The 14791-nt window shown below is 39.9% G+C and overlaps 1 protein-coding gene across 2 annotated transcripts; it reads right to left on the reverse strand.

The window, feature by feature from the left end:
* Nucleotides 1–703: 703 nt before the first annotated feature.
* GOLT1B (golgi transport 1B) lies at nt 704–14729 on the reverse strand. 2 transcript variants are annotated; one of them, XM_075440020.1, is made up of 6 exons: nt 14626–14729; nt 10147–10238; nt 8155–8333; nt 4613–4694; nt 3611–3644; nt 704–3254 (listed from the first exon to the last, which is right to left on the reverse strand). In XM_075440020.1, the coding sequence occupies exons 1-5, from the start codon at nt 14648–14650 to the stop codon at nt 3636–3638; spliced, it is 387 nt and encodes a 128-aa protein (XP_075296135.1). In that variant the 5' UTR covers nt 14651–14729; the 3' UTR covers nt 704–3254; nt 3611–3635. The 2 variants fall into 2 exon arrangements, with proteins under 2 accessions (XP_075296135.1, XP_075296126.1); XM_075440011.1 differs by lacking the exon at nt 3611–3644.
* Between the last annotated feature and the right edge of the window lie 62 nt (nt 14730–14791).

A 14791-nucleotide genomic window follows, 5' to 3' on the forward strand; every position in this document is an offset into this window, starting at 1 on the left:
ACCAGGAAGCGCTAGCTCTCTGGAATTGTTAGGATAGAACCAACTTTGGTAAAAGTTGAGAGGCTGGAACTTCAGTCAAAAGCATCGAAAAAGCTGAGGCTGGAACTTCAGTCAAAATCATCAGCTAGCACATAGCACCAACACAACACCTCACCAACCAATTTAAATCCCTGCTTTGCTGTTCTGCTCCCTCTGCCAAAATCCTTGACACTGGGCTAACAAGCTTGCCTGTCACCTCAGAACAGTAAACCTGCTTATCAGGCCACTCTCCAGGAGATAGAGAACTTGCACTCATGTAATTGAACTAAACTGAAAGCACAGGGGCTAGAACCTGCTCCAAGTTCTAGACACATGGCCTTTTTCTCATGAAGTTTCACAGTTACTTCCTCGGAAAGGAAAGGAGGTAGTTTAACAAAGAAACTATTTCCCACGTAATTTCCACATTTTGTTGCGATGTGTTTGAAACCAGAACGTGAATGAGGGGGATGTTTATGTAAAAGGTTTATTATAAGAAAAAGAGAAAAGCTTTCCATTTAAGATTAATTAAAGACACTATTTACTATGAAAGTCACAACAGCCTAAGACAGACAAGCATTTGCACCATGCAGTCCCTAACCTTTGGAAAGGAAAACTTGTCAAAACTCCCTCTTAAAGTGTGCATGTAAAGAGACACAAAGACAAGTTATAGAAAAAGGTACCCATTTATTCAAGGTATGACAAGGATATTTACAGTACTCATTTGCTCAGAATAAGATCCACCCTTACGATTTTTAAAGCAGTAATTATAAACCACATTTAAAAGGGGAAACGATCCAAGCATGTTTCTGTTAGATATTTTTACAATGACAGAAACACTTTAAGGCTAAGTCATTTTCACTTTTGCTGCCACCCACGTTTACCTTGGCAAAACTGTCTCAAAGACAACATTACCTTGAGGGATAAAGACTATGCTAAATGTGACATACAATTTTGTTCCCTCAGACGCTTTTCACAACAGTTCACATCCAACAAAAAACTGACTTTTGATTTAAAACGATGAATTAAACAGAAGTGAGATGAACTGCCTACGTCCCGGCATTTCAGAGGGCTGAAAACATCTTATACAGCAGCACATTCATCACCTCTGAAGGGTATCATCAGCTTTCTTGTTGATGGAGGTACTTCAGCTTACCGAGCAACTTGCTTTCAGTCGGATTTCCAGAGTCATGTGCTGCAATCTACCTTTCCCATCAAGTTATTTTGCAAAAGACAAGAACAAAAAATCTTCAGGTAGCCGACTCCTAATGTAAATGAACACTGTCTGCTTTAAACAGTACTTGATTCCCACAGTACAGTCTAGTGCTCTACCAAAGCAAACAAGGCGAGTTTGCTAAACTGCTGTAGTGTTATCCTCTAGTCATCTTAACGCACAACAGATCTACAGGAGCAGTTAAAATTGGTTTATCTCTTGAGGTAGAAGCCACAAGTCATATTTAGTCCTGTCTGTAAACTATAACACACATGCCATCAGGCAAATAGAGCCATTTTTTTGTCATTTATAAAGTAAACCCACTGATTTTTCAGATGCTATTCATTGCAAATACAATGGCATTTTTTCACTGAATAATTTTGTGCCTGCTTGAGAAGGAAGCAAATATCAGGAACAGTAGATTGTGGCTATTTACACAGTTGTAATGAAAATAAAACATGTCTTATAAACTTCATGGCAACTTCCAAAAGGGTTGGTATATGAGGATTCTTAAGTTATTTTAGAAAATACCAATTTTAAATGCATAATAAAAAAAAAGCAAAACCACATTCATCAGGCCTTCAAGACTACATAGCTACTTGAAATACCACCATTGCATTTTGTTAATTTTTTTAGGATTACATTTAAGGGAAAAGAAAGTTAAACACAACAGAAACCCCCACAGGTTGCACAAATACAATTTACTTAATGATCACGTTTTGTTAAGTGAGGACACTACGTAACTAAACCTACTGAAAGTGCAGAATGTTTAACATTCCAACAGAAGCAGAAATGTGATGTTTATTCCAGGTTAGCCACGAACCTCTGTAACAGCTAACTTGTTGCTGTGACTGAGAGAAGTTTGAAGTTATTTGAAGATAACCCAAGCAACCAGTTATAAAACATACAGGGATTGGCACTTGATCTTTAGTTAGCCCCATGAGCTCCATCTTCTCCCCAGAGACTCACGTACACCGAACTTTGAGTTTTCATTTTATTACTGTAAAAAATAAAAGTCAACTCGTAGTTCCAGAGTAAACACAGAAACCTTAGCTTCAAACTATTTAAAAACAAAGGTTCAAATTTTGATAAGATTCATTTCACAGGGTTCATGTCAGCACCTTAACAAAATGCTTTTTTTTTTTCCAAGCTAAGCATATTTCACAAAGTTTTCATGTTAGTGACAGAGGGCTACATTCTCACGTGGATGCACTTGTAACATGACTCAAGGAGAACAAACTGGAAGGAGCACAAGTCAGTTTCCAGAGTCCCCTGTTGAGCTCTACATGTTCAGAACCAACATTTAAGACTGAAGTTATTAAAGATTGACCTTTTGCATATTCCGAAACGGAAGGCAAATACAATCAACTTACATTTGGCTTTGAAACATTAAGATAACAATGTTTTATTTCAGCCACATATTTACAAAAATGTTTACAACAGAACCGTTTCCTTTTTTTTTTTGTCATAATACACTTAAAGATGAATAGTCATCTTCACCTTCATGCACAGACGCATCTCTTGTTACACAAGAAGTTTTCTGTTTGTTTTTTTGCACTCTGAGGATAGCAAGCAGAGGGTTGGATAAGTTTGGGTCACCCTTAAAAACGCAGGCCTGTTTGCTCTACTGCACCTTCAAAATAAGGAGGTAAAGTACAGGCGCCGTGAATTCCAGAAGGGTTCATTGCCTCTAGTATGTTTTCCAAAAACAATAAAAATAGTCTTGAACAGTTGTAACATGGGTTATTCCATGACTTTCACTTCTTCAGTCTACTTCCTGAACTCTGGAGTTACTTTCCTAGAAGCATACTTGCTGAGCTTCTTTTCTAATGTATATTGTTGACTATACATTTTAAATTAAACTGTTATGTAAAGAATGTAACAAGCTTTTCCTTTGTACACAACTTAATCTTTGTGCTGAATATTCTTCAAAAGGATTTTATAAATAATACAGTAAGTTTAGAATCAGTCTTCCGCCCTCTTGTCATTATACCATGTTGTTGCTTTCTCCAACTTTATCTACAAGCTGTAGAAAAGGAGACAAAAAGGTTTTGAGCTGCATGACACTTATGTACAGTGAAGTTACTCTCAAATATTACTTGCTACTTGCACATTTAGTACACGACTGAAAATGAGAGTCAAATAGTACTCACCAAGGTCTCATGATTAAAGTTTGTGAAAATTAAAAATCTTACATTGCCATTGTGTTTCTGCATGACATGTTTTTCTTATATAGACATTAACAGTGCAACATGAAGATGCAACAGAATGAAAAAGAAAATAAAAGAATGCAGATTACACTGCTAGCTTAATGATTAAAACAAAACAATACAGTATCAGCCACACATGCATTAGTAGACCAAGTAAGATATTTCAACTGACCATTACTGTGGATTCTCTTCTGAGCCTACGTAGGCTTTGAATAAAACATTAACAATTATCTTTTTAAAACAAGATTTAACCCCATTATGATCAAATTAAATATGGCTAAGTAAGATCAATTGACAAATGAAACATTCAATTGATCATGAGTTATGAGCCAGAACTTGGCCTAACTGTAAGATTGGAACAGATGATCTTGAACACTAATTTTTATGAAACAGCCTGTACACATCTAAGTTACATCCCCTATTAATTTTTTAGCAGTAGCTATTAAAACTGTGGCTTTCAAAACTAGGGTTAAAAATGCTTGTGTTAAAATACACATACAGAAATTAGCACAGTAAAAGTAGTTGACTGAAACACCCTAGATTACCGTCTTTCTGGCACCTTTTAACTGTCTTCAAATCCCTGGCTATTTGGTTAAGAAAATGGAAAATTGCACTTAAAAAAATACAAATCTTAGTGAGTAGCAAGACTCAGCCTGGTGCAGTGGACCTTAACAGATATATCCGATGGATGATTATGCATCATGAGAGTTTCTGGATTCACCACATAAGCTGCACCTTAACATCGAACTAAACTGTTTGCTTTTACAGGCCACTTTTCATAAATATATCCAAATACCACACAAAGAACAGCAGCGTCCTCTTCATCATACAGACAGGAGAGGAGGCACAGGACAGTGGCACGATTCACCTATCTGGTCACCTAGGGCCAACTGTGAAGCAGGAAGCAGAACCCCAGTGTTTCAAGTCACAATCCAGGGCACTCTCCACAACGTGTAAACGGGGGCACCTTCTGTACAGGTGTCCTTTTGTTCTTTTTACATCTCACTGGGAATGAAGACAATCTGCACGGTGCAAGAACTATACAGGAATACACTCAGAGCCACTGCTCTAAAGTAATATTTGCTTTATTTCTGATACATTTCTACTATTGCTGTAACAATGGAATAAAAAACAGTACAAGCTTCAAATTTTGTATGAAGTACCAAACACTTACCGAGCTTATACCAGGTAAATTCAAGAGATAGCCAAGAACTGGAACTCTTCTAATAAAGCCAACCACCACAGGAAAGAACCCCCTTTAGAAAAGACATCAGAAGATTGTATTACTTTAATTAGACTAGTCTCATATTGCTATAAAATGAGGAAACAGGAGGTATTTTTTAAAGCAAGATTACATAAAATCTTGCAGCTTGTTAGCAGCACGTTAATGTAACCAAATATATCAACATACATTCAGCACAGAAAGGAGAAAACCAGGAGAGAAACACCTTATTTTTAAAAGGACTTAATTCTCGTCACAGCTGGCAAGCCTCAGTAAGCTCTCCAGAAAGAATACCCAACTTAACGAACAGAACTGATGCACCCAACTGATTTCCCAAAATTACCATACATATTTTGAGATAATTTCTTTTTACACTATAGGAAATACATTCTTGCAACACCCAATGCAAACAACTGAAATTAATTCTGAGTAATCCCCTTGGAAACCATGTAAGGTACTCTTTACATTAACTAAAGAAAATTAAGCATGACAGAGTTGTGTATTCACTTATTTCACAAACTTATGTAAAGTCGGAGATTTCAGTCATGAGCCAGGGGATGTTGCCCAGCACAGCTGCTATGCTGTAGTCCCCTGCACCGTCCCCTTTGCCTCTGCAGCAGGAAAACAGATTTTCTACAGCAGTATCTCAGCTGTTTGCAGCCAACTGCAGCAATTCAGCTGGTGGTGGCATGCCGAGTTATCTCTTGTTGCGCTGTACATTCCCTGCACAGAATAAGGATTAACATGTAATGAGACCCCAGCCACAGTGAAACAGTGAAGTTTCACAAGTCGTCATGCTCTTCACTACAGTGGTAAGAACTATTTGCTGGGTAATATCAACCCCAGCAATTTTTTCCTGGAGATTTTCTTTTTTTTTTTGTAAGACCAGACCATTTCAGTGGTCGAGTAAATGGTGATGCAGGGCACACAAACCACTTTAACAGATTAAAACAACTGGTGTAGCCAAGAATAAGGAATAGTCAGTACAGGAAGGATAATACTATTAGCCATAGCTTTGGATGCCTGTAATCTGAACACACCTCCAAAAGCAGCTGAGAGTACAACAAGGGATACTGTCCCATAATAGCATTCTCCAGTGAATGCAATCCGAGCACATGAAAGTATGGCAAAAGACTAACCCTCTGACGGGAAACTTGTGACAGCATGTTAAATAAAGACAAGCAGGGAAAGACGTTCTAGATTTAAACCAGAGCAAAATAATAGTGTCCCTCTTTCACTTCAGTCAGATGCATCTTTAAAAAAAACGAATCAAAAAGAATCTTTGCAATCCTGTCATTTGAGTGTTCTTGGTCACCAGTACGTAACCACTGCTTTGTGAACAACAGGGGCTCTGCAATTACTGCTACAGGGCGTATGAAAGGGGACTATAAAAGCAGTCTAGATATGCGAGACAACAACCTACAAATAAAGATTCCAGAGGGATCTGAATACCTAGTGCAACTGGTTTAGTGGTCTTAAAAAAAAAAACAAAAAAAAACTCAAGAGACTGGAAAAAGTATAATACAGTGGTTTACATTTGTACTACCTTGGTCTGAGCTGAAGTAAAGTTACTGGAACTGCTAAATTGCTCTTGATAAATATAAAGGTTTTCTGCGTAGAAGTCCTGGTAACCCACATGACTAGAACCATTAGGATACACATAAATGCCCATCCTCACAACATATTGCCCTAACAAATCCAAAGACGCAGAAGTTGATGTGGTATTCCTTGGGCTTAAGAAAATTATGTATTTGGAGACCAATGACAACTAGGGGAGTTTTCTGTTATGCAGTGAAACAGCAGTATCCTGAGGAATCTCATAAAATGATGCTTGAGGAAAGGCTCTATTTTTAACTTCTTCAGAAAGGAACAAGTTGCTGAAAACAATAGTAATGGTTGAAACGAACAAGACTGAAACAAACCAAAAAGCTTTGTTTGAAATAGTAACTAGCTAACATTGTAGCAAGGGATTTAGATTCTAAGAACTATTAAGCACTAGAAAAGATGGTCTAGAGATGTTTTAAATGGAAACAGATCAGATAATTCCAATGGTGAACATTTACCTATGCCTTGTTGATACTCTTCTGGCTAAGAGACAGTCCTAGTGACCTAGGGGTAACTACTGACCTTCTATAATCCTTTCAGTTATTCTACTTTGCTATAGCCCCTGGCTAGCACCAACAGATAATCCACAACAATACCTACTTAGACATTGTAATTTATCATTCTTTAGAGATCTTTTAAAAGGAGGGGTGTTTGGTTGGAAACACAGTCCACTTGCTTTGTACTGGCTGATTAACCCCAAGCGCTACATGCAAGAAGTGAGAATGGATTCAGTGAAATACCGTGATTTTCAAAACATTTCCAGTGATAGAATTCATAGTCATATAGAGCAGAAAAATAAGAAGCATATGTTAAAACTACAAAATTAATTTTCAGAAATCTCGCCATCTTCAGTATGAGCCAAGTTACGGTTATTTTAAAAAAATATTTAAACATTTAAACAAACTAAATATAAGATTAACATACAATTTTACTGAGTGCAGAAAAAGAGTGCCATGAGGACAGTGGTTTGATTTTGATTAACAGGAACTGTATTATTTAGCCAACAGCTGAACACTTCAAAAATATTTCCGGGGTCTGTTCTTAGATTAATAAGCATTAACGAAACAGTCTTCATCTGAACAGAAGTCCATGAACAACTAAAAGCCTCCCTTCTTACTTATTAGCATATTTTTGTACTTTGTTCTATAGTGCAGCATGGAACCTCAACCACAGAAATAAAGAAAAAATACAGATATATACAGGTTCTAACAAGTCAAATTCTTTCACCATTACAACTGCATTTATGAAGAAGTTAAATGATACATGTTATAGCTTTCACAATGTATCAAGATTGCTGTTCAAAAGATAAGAATTTTCATCTTTCCTTAAATGAGTTGACATAATGCTGACCAAACCCATCAGTTCTGACTGCACTAGGGCACAAGCATAATGGAACATGCAGAAAACATCTTTTCACTGGGCTGCCACAATAATGAAAGAGTAGGGTTACAAACCTAGGATGTTTGTAACCAAGTATTTTTCCTCATTTGTTAAAGAAAAGCACAGACTCCCCACCAAAAAGATACTAAGTTTCTAAGTTGCCTTTTTTTTGTGAGGAAGTATTTAAACTCTGCACTGCTAACAATTCGGGCTCCCAGATATTTTGAAGCTTTACAGTTCTTCATTTAGACAACATCACCTAAGTCAGTGTGGTATATGCCTCACAAGCATCAGCAGATTTGAGTCTTGGAAAAGTGCTTACCAACTCCGGCAACTCGCAACCAACTCTTACTTACTCTTGCAAATGTAAATCAACAACTTTACATAAAATCTATCAAAAGTGAATATGTAAAGGATGCGACTTTGACAGCTGTAATGCAGCAATACTAAACGAACACATTTATTCCTAGATGCACCAATACAGACAGGCATTTTGAAACAAGTCTTACCTGAATAATAGGAAGAACCCATAAATTTCAAGGATCATTCCTATTAAAGGCCAACCAATGAGAACTATGACCACACCACCCAGGAAAAAGCCTGTTGCTTTCATTTTGTGTTTTTGAAAGAAGAATCTAAATGTTCTTTCTAAACCGATAACAAAAGACAGGCCAGCCACAAATAAAACCTAGAAGAGACAAAAAACAACCAAAGAAAGAAAATAGTAATTAGACTCCTAAGTTTAGTATGCAAACATACATATATTCTACAAAACTAGATTGCGTTTCTTGCACAACTTCCTTTAATACCAAAAGATAGATGATGAGACAGAATTTACTAGTGATTTTCCTGTGTAAAGTCCATCATAAAGCATTTGTAGCTAGCATTCAAAACTCTTCTCTCAGCTGCTTAATAAGAGTCTACCTTTGCGGTCTCTGACAAACACAATCACATCAAAAGACCTGGTGACAACAGTTCTATCTGTCCTGTAATGTCAGTACAATCGTTACCCACAAGCAGTGCTGAAGCTCTGTACCACTGACAGCACAGATTCTGAAAAACTGAGAACAGAATGTAACAAATGCACCTCTGTTCCCACACCATAGACATCTTCAACAGCTTGTACTGATCTACTAAACAGTGCAAAGCCAAAACAAGGAAGACAGCTGAAGAGCATTATCAGTTATCTTACTTGTTGGGTTCTGGTTTTTGGGTTTTTTTTTTGTTTACTGTGTGCAGTCTTTCTACTGTTCACTAGTTCCAGTACAGACTGAACACTGTCACACCAGTCCTAACTAGTTAGAACTACTACAGGACTTGCTATTATTTCCGATTGTAAGCATACATCTGGGCAGCATTTTTGCTGAGAAGGGGATAGCATCTCAGATTTTGCTCAAGATTATAGATAAAATTTAAGTTTTGTATGCTATTTAATAAACCACTTTCTTAATGCCTCTTCTGCTTTCCGATATCACTCTTTTTTTAAAACTTTCTGTAAGGATACAGTACCTTTTCTTGCATTATCTTTGGTTACCACATAGCCTGCCATTGTCTCTTCCTACCTATGTTTTCATCATTTTCCCTAAACAGGACATTGTATTTTCACCTTATATTAGGAAAAGAAAAAAAATGAGCATTATTTTATTTTTTACTCTTCCACTATACACTTTATTCATGGTTCAGAACAATGCTTCAACTAATGCAGCCCAATTCACATATACATTTTTATATTTTCCTTCAGTGAATATCAGTATTTGACTGCTGCCACAGAATGAAACTGATCAGTTTTGACCACAGAGTTTTAGGCATCAGCAAAAGAGGATGCAAACCTCTACCAGGCTGTGCTCTTGGCTGCCTGGGGAAGCTGAGAAATGGCAGAGGCACAGAGATAATTGCATGCAGAAAACACCCTGTCGTTTTATATTTGCTTTGGATAGGGAATTCTGTGGACTAGGATTTATTTTCTCTTTTGCTTTAAGTGAAAACTTTGATTTGGTAAAAAACGAAGATATTAAATCTCTCTACTACGAAGGGTGATTTGCTCTTCTAAACCCACACTATCAGCAATTCATTCTTCCTTCTTTCCTCACAAAGCACAGTAAAGCTACATTTGCTAGCATGTACAGAACATCACTATTCTTATCCAAATATATACTTAAATTTGACAGTTATCTTGCAAGATCACAAAAAAAGAAAGTGTTAGCAATGACAGCTAATCTAAAAATCAGATTTGCAGCAGCATAAGAACTGCAGAACAAGCTGCTGCTTGTCTGACCTGGAGGTACGATATTTAGATTCATGTGAGCTGTTCTAACTTTAATCAGGAAAAATGATTCACTCGTATCACTGAGCACAACTCTTCCTTTATACCAAATTGCCACAGTATTTTTTGTGATCCAGTCTCAAACTTATAACATACTGTTGTATTTTTAGTTTCTTTTAAATCTATCATACTTAAGTCTAAGCAGTGAAGAATCTAAGACTCAACGGAAGGCACTTACATTTCCAATAGCCAAAAGAGCTTTGTCAAAGAAGAGTATCATTCCAAAGAAAAGGAAAAACACTCCAAAGCCTGTTAGTCCCATTCCAATCTCTGAAAAAGAAGTTGAGGCACGTATCAAAACATGGTACCAGGAGAAACACACATAAAAACTGAAAAACTCAGAATGTCCAACCTACAGACATTTTAAACTTACAGGAAAACTCAGCCTATTTTATGACCACCTAAAAACTTTCTTGAGTGTACAAACATAATAAGTCTTATAGGCACCAATTACATCAGTAACAGAGAGATCTTTGGAAGTTGCTTATCAAAAAAAGTACATATTTGGAACTATTTAATGAAATTGAATGCAACAAAAAAGCATGCATGCATATATACATACAGCAAAGACATCTGTTTTGATTTACTGCTAGCATAGAGAAAAGGATTGTTTTGTGAACAGACAATGAAACTGTTTTCCATTTGCAACTCTTATGCCATTATATTTACCACAGTAACATCAGTACCGTGGTCCCTTCCATTCCCTCGAGACCTCACATTCCACCTCCCATGATCTTGCATAGCAGCCCCACTTCCCCCAGCTCCTGGGCCAGACACAACTCAGATTAATGCTGTGGGCTCTTTTCAAGTTACACACATGCTGACGGCTGTTAAACACTAGCTTGGGTCTCCAGCCACTTGCCAGTTTTCACAAAACTAGTAGATACTAAATGTCTTTGAATTCTGCCTGTCTGTAGAGGTTACTCTGTAAACACTGGGAAGGCAAGAATAGGATGGAAGGTTTGTCTGAGAAACCAGGGTAGAAACATCAAGCTATGATTAAAGCTACCATTTGCCAATAGCCTCTAAGGTGTCTTGAAGACCATACTTAGAAATACATCCTACTTTTAAAATTAAACCTCTAAGGCCTTCCTTTGTCTCTCATGCAGACTGAACATGAGAGAAATAACAGGAGCAACAGCAACATGGCTGCAAAAATCTTTGCATTTATCCATGTACTCACCCTTACACGACTGCTATCCCTGTGACCAGAGATACATTCAAACAGCTAGCAAAAACAGCCATAATAATATAGACAGGCTAGCAGCCCAGTTTGTGTCTGTGTGTGCATATATACGCGCGTATTTTGAAGATCCCAGTAGTTTGGTACAGTCTAGCCTGAAGCAAACAACCCCAAAACCCCAGCCACACTACCACAGCCTTCACGGCTACTCTTAGCCAGACCTACCTGAATGTATTCTAGTCACCCTTCTGACTGCAATGTAAATCTAGTCAATAGCTTACTGTTGCTTGAAGAGCTCAGGAATAAAGGAACATCATTCTGCCTATTTCAGAACTTCCATTTAGTTATTGCAAAACAAACAAAAAAAAAAAATTCCAAACAGCTCAAAGAGATTTGTTGCAGCAACATTCAACTACCCTAACTTCTGTAAGGGCTCATCTTCCAGCAAGGCTGCAGACCATGTGGTGATGAATCTGTAGTTCTACAGTATCGCCTGCCACTAAACTTTCGCTATGAGCATTTTAACCACTCAGAATTAAAACTACTAAGTAACCTACTACAGCTGACCTACTGCAGACATTCCCAATACTCGTTTAGAACAAAAAATGGAATTGCAAATTGTATTTTCAATGAATCTGCTGACTGATGGCAATATAACAGCTGCAATCTGCCCTTTTCTCTGGTACTCTTTACCAGAGCAGAAACAATCTGTATTCTGGAAGTAAAACACTTGGAGGCAGGACTCCAAAAGAATTACCAGCTGCCAATAAGATAAATGTGCAGTCATGGAAGTGAACATTCATTCCTCCCACAGACAGAGCGCAAAGTAGGGATCTAGCAGGAAGGCAGAGGCCAACTCCCAACAGCTGTCGCAATTACTACTCTGACACTTCTCCTGCACTCACTTCAGAGTTGTTTACAATCACTGACTGCTACATCGGATTCAGATTCACTTCGGAAGTCAACCATATTCACTGGTTAGTGGAGGGAAAAGAAAAAAAAAAAGGAACGCCACCCTCACCATCCCAAAATTACTGCTGAAAGACGAGTAGTCGAGGACTACTATTCTCTGTTGCCAGTATCTCAGTAGGAGGTACTACTGACTTGATTCACATCAGAATTTGGAAATATATTTCACTAGCATTCTGAGGGGAAGAAAAAAAAACCCTGTCCTTTTGTACATGATCTTTGCAACAACAAACTAGGAGAGGGTATGAACTATTTTTAAAAGCTTTCTCTGGCACCAAAAGAGCCTTCCCATAATACACAAATACAACATTTTAATGCCTAGATATGCACAAATACATACAAGCCATGTGACATTTACTCTGGACTTTTTCAGATGATTACCATTTACGCAAAGGAGTAAGCAATGTTTTCTCACCGTTTCTGCAGAAATCCTGTAAGCAGTGCAATAGTACTGCTGCACTGTATCAAAATAGCTTAGTAAATATTAATACTTAAATATTAACACTTAAATATAAGATACATTGCTTATGAAAGTTCAGGGAAAACAATGCACATCCTCTAGCTTTTGTGTACAAAATAAGAATGGAATTGTGCATTATAAGCTCTCAGAGACAAAAATTAATGCAGTATACAGGTTATGAAAAGTTTCGATTTTTAATTATTGTTATTTTCCTAGTAATATTTTTTAGTATTGAAAAACTAATTTGTTGGAGAAAAACTATGTGCATTCTTTTGCAATTACTGGTGATTTATAACTCCATTCAACGAACCACTCCAAAAGCATTCTAGACTACCACTGCAGACATAACTTTCCAAACACCAGTGAATGCCCGTGGTCCTCTCCAGGTATTTATCACACCACTCCACCAGCGACTCTATGGCAAACTCCGTATTTTTCCAGACAGCAGCAAGTTTAAAAATATCTTCAGAATTTCAGAAAAGCTGTGAAAAAAAAACTAAAAAGCCCTGAACTCTGTGGTATTTTACTTACTACTCTTGGTTCTGACAGTTAAAACCACCAGTCAGCACCGGAGTAAGATAAAGGTCCCAAATGAGGAACTAAAAACAGTGAATAGATCTCCGCTTTCTGAAGAGATTTTTCTTTTTTTTTTTTCCAATCAATACTCTGGACAGGAAGACAAGGGAATGGGCAAGAGCAAAGGCCACAAGTTTTTAATCCATCAGAAATCTAAAAATTAACCCCAAGGTTTAGTGCTCATCCCAGTAACAGAGCACAGCACCTGAAGTTCTTAAGAAGTCGTTGACTGTGAACGCCGCTAGCCTGCTTTTCTGCTTGCCTTTGCCTTCGGCCTTGACTGACTCACCAATACCCATTTCCAGTACCCTGCTACCAAGTTAAACTCAGTTCTTTTAGCTTTCTTTTCTACGTCTCTCACACTTACCCTCCTTCATAACTGAGCTTACCAAGCTCTTACTGGAGAGAGTCCAGTGGAGGGCTATGAGGACGGTGAGGGGACTGGAGCATCTCTCCTATGAGGAAAGGCTGAGGGAGCTGGGCTTGTTTAGCCTGAAGAAGAGATGGCTGAGAGGGGACCTTATAAATGCTTATAAATATCTCAAGGGTGGGTGTCAGGAGGATGGGGCCAGACTCTTTTCAGTGGTGCCCAGCAACAGGACAGGGGGCAATGGGCACAAACTGAGGCAGAGGAAGTTGCTTCTGAACATGAGGAAAGAACTTCTTCTCTCTGAGGGTGATGGAGCACTGGAACAGGCTGCCCAAGGGAGGTTGTGGGGTCTCCTTCTCTGGTGATATTCAAGATCCACCTGGACAAGGTCCTGTGCAGCCTGCTGTAGGTGACCCTGCTTTGGCAGGGGGGGTGGACTGGGTGACCCACAGAGGTCCCTTCCAACCCCGACCATTCTATGATTCTGTGAAGCAGTCTCACTTTCTTTAGCGGCAACCGCGCCAGAAACGCATCACACGCCAGACGTTCACTCGAACCAAAAGACCCAACGCTCTCCTTCACCTCGCTGTTTAAACCCTTCTGGGCTGCTTCGCTTAGACTCCGTCGAGCTTTCCCTTCCAGCGCCTCTATTTGCAGGCGCTTCTGTCCAGCGAAAGCAAGACCCCGGCCCCACACGGGCACCCCCGCTCTCCGCGTCAGACCCAGCCGGTCAGCTGTCGTTCGCTCCCGCCGCCGCCGCGGAAGAGCTCACGGCCCTCCCCCGCAGCCCCGCACCCCGCCGCGCCCCCCCGGCAGCCCGCACCCAGCGGCGGCGACCCCCGCCTCGGCGCCGACAGCCGCCGCGGCTGGGGGAAGAGAGGAGCTCCCGGCCCTGAGCCCCGGCCGCTCCAACGGCTGCGACCGGCGCGCCGCGGAAACGCGAACAAAGGGCGCGGGCGGGCCCCAGACCGGCGGGACAGGCCCACCCCGCGCCGCTCAGCCGCCCCCAGGGCCTCCCGCGACCCCCAGCCCCGCGGCGGAACGGCCCGCTCCCCGCCCCCCCCCCGCGGGCTGCCGACGGTGGGAGAGCAGCGCTTACTCTGGGAGTCCGAGAGAGAGATCATGGTGGCGACGGGGCACGGCAGTGGCGGCGGCCACGTCTTCCGGAAACACGCAGCCCACTTCGCCTCGCCGCCGGGTGGAAGGGGGCCGCCGATTGGAGGGGCCGGCACCAGTCAGCAGCCGCGTTGTTCGCGCGGCCACGC

Source organism: Opisthocomus hoazin, chromosome 1, assembly GCF_030867145.1.
Source record: "Opisthocomus hoazin isolate bOpiHoa1 chromosome 1, bOpiHoa1.hap1, whole genome shotgun sequence".
Lineage (NCBI taxonomy): Eukaryota > Metazoa > Chordata > Aves > Opisthocomiformes > Opisthocomidae > Opisthocomus > Opisthocomus hoazin.

Excerpts from the sequence above, each read along its gene's own strand:
- GOLT1B (XM_075440011.1), bottom strand. The coding sequence starts at position 14,650 with ATGATCTCTCTCTCGGACTCCCAGA. Across the intron at positions 8,334-10,146 it reads CTCTTTTGGCTATTGGAAAT|GTTTTATTTGTGGCTGGCCT; the intron begins GTAAGTGCCTTC and ends TGTCTCTTCTAG. Across the intron at positions 4,695-8,154 it reads GGGTTCTTCCTATTATTCAG|GGGGTTCTTTCCTGTGGTGG; the intron begins GTAAGACTTGTT and ends TCTTTTCTAAAG.